This window comes from Carcharodon carcharias, chromosome 2 (assembly GCF_017639515.1).
Source record: "Carcharodon carcharias isolate sCarCar2 chromosome 2, sCarCar2.pri, whole genome shotgun sequence".
Classification (NCBI taxonomy): Eukaryota; Metazoa; Chordata; class Chondrichthyes; order Lamniformes; family Lamnidae; genus Carcharodon; species Carcharodon carcharias.
The window spans coordinates 185,229,731-185,237,055 of NC_054468.1; the positions used below are offsets into that span (position 1 = coordinate 185,229,731).

General features: G+C 40.6%; 1 protein-coding gene across 1 annotated transcript in view; it reads left to right on the forward strand.

Moving 5' to 3' along the window:
- The window catches only part of rps6kc1 (ribosomal protein S6 kinase polypeptide 1), a 218,955-nt gene extending 217,289 nt beyond the window's left edge, over window positions 1-1,666 (forward strand). Inside the window, exon 16 of the mRNA XM_041174609.1 lies at window positions 1,254-1,666. Coding sequence (XP_041030543.1) covers window positions 1,254-1,283 — 30 coding nt within the window. The 3' untranslated portion in view covers window positions 1,284-1,666. The remainder of the gene's footprint in view (window positions 1-1,253) is intronic.
- The last annotated feature ends 5,659 nt before the right edge of the window (window positions 1,667-7,325 follow it).

A 7,325-nucleotide genomic window follows, 5' to 3' on the forward strand; every position in this document is an offset into this window, starting at 1 on the left:
AATACAATCTGACCAAGGTTCTAACTTTATGTCTAAAAATTTCCATGACGTAATCAGCAATTTCGGCATCAAACAAATAAAGCCTACTGCCTATCACCTGCAGACTCGGAGCTTTAGAGTGATACCATCAGATGCTCAAAACCATGATTAAGAACTATTGCCATGAATACCCAAAGGATTGGGACAAAGGATTAGATTTCTTACTATTTTCTACCAGAGATTCTCCGAATGAATCTATCGGATTTATTCCCTTTGGATTGATCTATGGTCATGAAACAAGAGGTCCATTAAAAGAGATTAAGGAAAGTTCCTAAAGCAGAAAGACGAATCCGCCATGTTGGATTACGAGTCCATGTTTTTAGAAAGACTCACAGGAGCAAGTAAAGTAGCACGAGAGTACTTAAAATTTCCGAAGCCAAAATGAAAGAATGGGCAGACAAACATGCTACAACTAGAATGTTCTAAGCAGGGGATGAAGTATTGGTACTGTTGCCTTTCCCTGAAAGCAAAATTCAGTCGCCCCTATAAGATAGTTAGGAGAGTTAGGAAAGTGACTTATCGGATAGATACTCCTGAGCGTAGGAAGAAGAAACGGTTATGACACATAAACATGTTGAAGCAATATCATTGCAGAGAAGATGATAAGACAGAACAAGTATGCAAGATGATAGGAGTAGTGGAGGATGACAGAGACAATAAGAGAAGGTAGAAGGAGAAGTAGACTTGCCCAAAGCGAACCTCCTACAATTCGACTAGCCAATATGACAATACTGCAACAGTTAGATAGTGTGTTCTCATATTTAGAGGAAGGATCAAGGGAAGATCTAATAAGGTTACTTAGGGAGTATAAGGGAATTTGTAGGGATACACCTGGATGTACTACATTAGCTAAACATGATGTGGACACAGGAGACTCAGTGACGATTAAACAACATCTTTATCAGTTGAGCCCAGAAAAACAAGCTCAATTAGAAACAGAGATCCAACTTATGCTGGACAATCGATTGATTGAGCCTAGCCAAAGTGGCTGGAGTTCCCCAGTAGTGTTGGTTCCTAAACCAGATGGATCCACTAGATTTTGTGTAGACTACAGGAAAGTGAATGTAGTAAAGAGGACAGATTCATACCCAATTCCTTTCAGTTCTTGTTGATGATGCAAGGTGGTTTTCCAGCACTTTCAGTATTTAGTTCACTGGTTGAGCATTTGCTTTTCAATGCCTTTAACAATGGCTTTCCCCTTTTCCTTTTTACAGGGCTTTCTTCAGAGAGAGACCAGGTTATAAAGATATGAAGAAAAGAGACTTTAGATGTTTTCTCTTTGCAGGCCAGGAGCTTTCTGATGCATTGCTACCACACAAAACCCATTGAATGGTTGAAACAGTAACCACCTTGCATCATCAACAAGAACTGAAAGGAATTTGGAAGACATTGATCAAAATCAACCCATTGAATCCTGTACTTGAGATTGGGGCTATTGAACTGTTGCATCTCACCCTTAATATCCATGATTTTGTGTGTCTTATGTGTCTTGTGTGTGTGTATAGGGATGTAAGAAGTGGGTAGAGTTTAAGTTATAGTGTTAGAGGTTAGCAGTTCATATTTCTTTCTTTTGCCACTGGTTAATGACAGTTTGTTCAATAAACAGTTATCTACTTATTAAGTTTTACAAACCTAGTGCTCATATTCTGTTAACCTAAATACTGATACTTGCCCACCTTATGAACTCTTTTTAAAGGGTATGTCAAATTGCTTCTATGCCAGGGAATATGAAACACCACCCCAACATAATATCTCCCTTTATCCTCATGACAGGTATCTAACACCCTATTAGTTAAGGTTAAACTCCTGAGGTGACAGGGGTGTTTCTTCCCTGACCCATTTCTCTAACTGCTCATCTGACACCCAGTCTAGAACTTGGTGTGCATTGAGCTGTAACAAATTAGTCCCAATCATAGTCAATAGTCCAGCTAGGGTACACGTCTCGGCCTTATGGGCCTCCTCTGAAGTATTAGCCGTACGGTCAATGATCAAATGCTTTGTATCCTGTAAAGGTTTCAGCAACTTAACTGTGTCCAGGGTCATTCGTGAGGCATCCTGACCTATTTGGCTGGTTCATATCTGATCCCGATAACCCTCTCCAGTAATAACCTGCATTTTCTGCTGGAGGGATTGTATCTGATTTTCCAATTCTGCTATGTCCAACGTGTTGACTGTTGCCACTCTTGATGCATAACCTGCTCCTACTAGTTCTAATAGGCCTCTTTTTTTCCTTTTGTTTACTGGCCTAAACTCATTCCTGCTTAACTGTCTCCTAAGGAGGTGAATAAATAAATCTGTTGTGGTGTATGAACACCATTCTGGAGCAGTTAGTTCAGTCAAATTGAAGACCACCTGCACATGTTGATATCCTGGTACCAAAGTGATAGATTCTCCTATTTCTTCCAGCACCAGACCTACACCGTCCTACATTCGCTACATTTAGGTTCCGGTGTGGTTTTAATCACTGCGGGGGGAGGGGGGAGGGGGGGTGGTATCCCTCCTTGGGGTCCTGAAAATTATGAAGGGTCCTGGCCCCCGACAGAACTCCTGTCTGCAGCCCTTAATGCCTTTTTGCTCTATCCCTGTCTTGTGTTGTGTCTTCCATTGCACAATTGATGATGATCCAGCCAATCTTTCTAAAATGCCTGCTATATCCTCCCCAATCAATATACCTCCGATATGAGTTGCTACCCCAGTCAATATTCACATAGGTGTGGTCCCAGTGGACCATAATTTTACCTCGACCGTCGCTCCCCAATGGTCGCTCAATAAATGGACCCACAAATTGACTAATGATTTTTCCTTCTGGGATTACTGACGATGTCACTTCTAGAACTTTATTGCATGAAAACTGTATTCCCGCTCCCTCGGGTATACCCAAAGTTTTTCTTACACACACAAACGCATCCATTCCCTTATAATACAAATTTAAGTCCTCTCTTTTCCCTTTGTTGGTTCGGACTGTCTTATTCTGCACAGCAGAGTTGTTCTTGGTCTCGGGATATCCCTCCTCCGTAGATACTGCTTCGGGCACATTAATTCGTTGTGATAGCTCCAAAACAGCTTCAATCACAGTTCTGATGATGGTTAATCCAATAGCAACAAAATGCATTACCCCCTTCATTTTAGGCTGGACCTGTAATGAACAAATGTAATTTTTGTTCTTATTTACAGTTTCTTTTGAGTACTATTTTAAGTCCAGTCTCTCCATATACTGAGCCAGACTGTCCATAACCTGTTCCCAATTTCTTTCAGATTCTAACCATCCGTTTCTCCTAACCCACTTATTCTCCCTCTTTGTTTTATTTTTCTTTCGTTTTTTTCCTGGATTCGCCTCTGCATGTGAACGGACAGTATCAAATTTGTTTTCAATTACCTCCTCTTTGATCTGTAGCTGGTCCCATTCTTGATCTCCCTGACCATCGGGATTCGGAACATCATTAGCATCGAGCAGCACATGCCAATGGTGATTATCTTGATTTTCTCCTGCTAACTTTAACTCTTATCTGGTGTCATTAATATCTTGTATACAGATGGGCTAGCTTTATCTACTATCTCATAGGGGCCAGCAAACTTTGGACTCAAGAATGAGGTGGGCTGATGTACTCTAATCATTACTCTTTGTCCAGGGCTCAACTCTATCAGGCCGTTTTTGCGTCGAAATAAGCCTTGCTTTGCTGTTTCATCTTTCCCTGTTGGTGAGCAGCTACATAATTTGCTACTTTTACTGTTTCTACTAGCTGTTGTACCCATTTTTCTGATATAATGTGGTCTACCTCGGGTTCGGACAAATCCAAACCTACCAACCCCTCCACTGCCCTCATGTCCCTTCCTGTCATGAGTCCAAAAGGACTGTAGCCTGCTGATGAAGCCACGGTATTCCTGATTATCATCAGCACATAGGGCAGAACAACCTGCCAGGTTGTCTTGTGCTGCTGCAACATTTTAGCTATCACGTTTTTCAATGTCCGATTCATTCTTTCCACAATTCTACTAGTCTGTGGTCTATAGGGTATGTGGAATCTCTGACTGACCCCAAAAAGGGTCATACAATCTTGCATTACTTGGGCTGTAAAACGTATTCCTGATCCGATTCTATGCTTTGGGGTAAACCCCAATGGGTAAACACCTTTTCTAATAGAATTTTCGCAGTAATTTTGGCTGTGTTTGTTCTGGTCAGAAAAGCTTCCACCCATTTAGTGAATGTATCCACTATTACTAGAATATACTTGTATCCTCCTGGAGGGGTAAGGGGTCCTACATAGTCTATCTGTAAATTAGTCCAAGGCCCTTCTACTGGTCTAGTATGTCAGAGGGCCCCTTTCCTAACATTTCTATCAGGGTTGTGTTGTGCACAGATCAAACAATTCTTGACATAGTGTTCCATGTCACCTTTCATTCTGGGCCACCAGCACATCTCCTTTATCTGAAACAGGGTGCTCTCCGTTCCTTTATGTCCCCACAAGTCATGGTACCAGTTTGGTTTTGTCCCCCCTCTGGCACCACAAATTTTCTTTCACATAAAACCACTCCGTCTTGAATATAGATCCTTCGTGCCTTTTGTATGTGTCTGATTCTGCTCCTTCTATTAGTTGTTTTCAATTCTCCGTCTTTCTTTTGCTCCTCCGTTAAATCCATTACTTTAACCAACTTGGCTACCTCGTGTTATGTTGCTGGCTGGCACTCCAGCTTTCCTCCAGATGGCACTACAGCTTTCCTCCGGATGGCACTGCAGCTTTCCTCTGGATGGCACTGCAGATTTCTTCCAGCTGGCACTCCAGCTTTCTTCCAGCTGGCACTCCAGCTTTCCTCTGGATGGCACTGCAGCTTTCCTCCAGCTGCCCCCTGGATGCACTGACCCTGATAGCTGCCTATTTTAAAAACTAAGTTCAGGTTTTTTTACTGTATTTTGCTCACACTTCTTGTGACTTGGCCAAGTCTCTGGACTCTGCCTTCATGCAGGTTCTTCTCTTCATCTACACAGTGGATTCTTCCTTATAGTAGATTCTTCTTTTTTCAATCTTTTTCCCTTTTTGAAATTTGCTCAGCCTTTTTTTGTGATTCGGCCAGGTTCCAACTCTACCTTCTTTGGTCAGGTCTGGCAATGGACTTTCATGTGCCCTGGTGGAATCCTTCATCCTCCATATCTTGGAGATTTTTATTTAGGTGATCTCCAACTGTGTCTTCAATTATCTCTGTGTTGACTCTGAAGCAGATCACACTTATTCTTTGACTCCAAAGCATTTTGCTGTGGGCACTCTACCCTTTCTGTTCACTGAATGAACAAATAATTTGATTTCACAATTGCACATGCAATTGGGTAAACTGGTTATCAATCACAATGCTCCTGTCACTGTATATTTGACTTACAAATAAAGAGACACATACTAGGAGAATCGGTAAAGATCCAAAGGAAATTTTTTCTTCAGATCTTTGCTTCAGATGTTGGAAAATCTAGGCATTCTCACAGTTAAAACTGACCCCGCCAGGTGACATTCAAGCTTTCCTCAGAAACGAGTGGACATGGATGTATCCCTTTACTGTACTACAAGGGAAATGGAAGTATATTCACTGATGCATCAACAGTTATTAGATGTAAACTCAGCTTTCCTCATATTGATCATCCCTTTAGACTATCAAGGAAAATGATGTAAGATATTCCCTCTCCATTAAACCGGGTAAATACAAATCATGTACATACTTTTTTGTCACTGACAGCAGCAATGTACTTTTCATGATTTTGGAATGGATCTATGTCTCTATCTGCATAATCTTTAAATTTTTAAAAATCGATATGGCTATCCTAATTCAAAACTGGACAAAAAAAATTGTCACAGGATTACCTGAAATATCTCAGTTCAGATAACTTTCAAGTTTTAACTTGAATTTTTCTCTTGTCATAAGACAGCAGTGCAAACACAATGCTAAACTAAATTTTGATGCTGGACTAAAGGAAAATCAGCCAGCAGGGGTCCTATTTAATTGACTAGGCCTAATTCACTCATCTAGCAGTGAAAGAACAGCCGATAAAAATCATGGCCTGACTCCACCAGTCCTATTTTTCACCTCAGGATCTGTAGTTATAAAAATATAAAATATGAAACAAAATAAGACCACTTGACTAATGGAGTCTGTTCCTTCCATGGACTAGGAATAATTTGCCCTCAAACAACTTGGATTTATATAGAATGTTTAATCTCAAAAATTACACAAGGTTGTTTGCGGGTAGGAGTACAAAACGCAGGTGCTGAGCCAGGAATGGAAAGGAGAGGGTTAGAAGGGGTGATCAAAAGCTTGGCAGAAAAGAAATGCTTTGAGAATTTTAAAGGAGGAGAAGAGGGAGGTGGCCTTAGAAAGGGAATTCCAGTGTAGGACTTAGGTGGTTGAACATTCTGCCACTAATTATGGGCCAAGAAAGAGGAGCTCATGAGAAACTAAGGTCTGAGGAACAACATATTCTGGTTAGGGTATATATGGAGGTAGTAATAAAAATAGATTTAAAAAAAAAAATGAGACTTCTAAATTTAAGGTGTTTGGGGACAGGTTGGAGGCCAATATAGGTCAGCGATTGGTGAATATGGCAGAAGTTGAAGTTGATTGAGTGTAGAAGGTGGGAGGCCAGTAATGGAGTACTTCAGCCTGACTTCCACCCCACTTATTTAAAATGTTTAGGATGATTGCTCAGCACATGTAGAACTTCCACAAAGATAATATTCATTCAGATGTCTTCCTTTGTTCTAAGGAGTATATCAGGCAACACTGCCATCTACACTCTTTACTAATAACCTCTTGCATTTCACAGATGGCATTTTCATTGTCTGGTCTCAGAACAAACTTATTCCTTAGAGTATTTGATCATCTATTCTACAATTACCCTTATCCCATCCCTAGCCACATATTTGTCCAGCTGTCCTTTAAAAGACTCAATTGCCACAGTAATCGCTTTTTATAGAAACATATTCCAAACATGTATACACTGTGGGAAGGAGATTTCTTGCACTATGGCCTCGCTAGGGACTAGTTAGCACTGCATTTGTATCCTCTATTTCTGCAATCAACATAGTGTAAATAAATTGCTCACATCCTTCATGCCTTTTATTCTGTGACTTATAAACTGGAGGCATTGTAATTGCTCTTCTTTGAACATTTCCTAAGTGAATCAGTGCCTTATGAAGCTAAGGTGCCAATAGTTACCCACTATGTTCCAGATTCCAGATGTTAGCAATGAGTTATAAATAATTTAAGTAATTGCCATTGATTTGGATTTGTTCAGTGAACAGCCAATA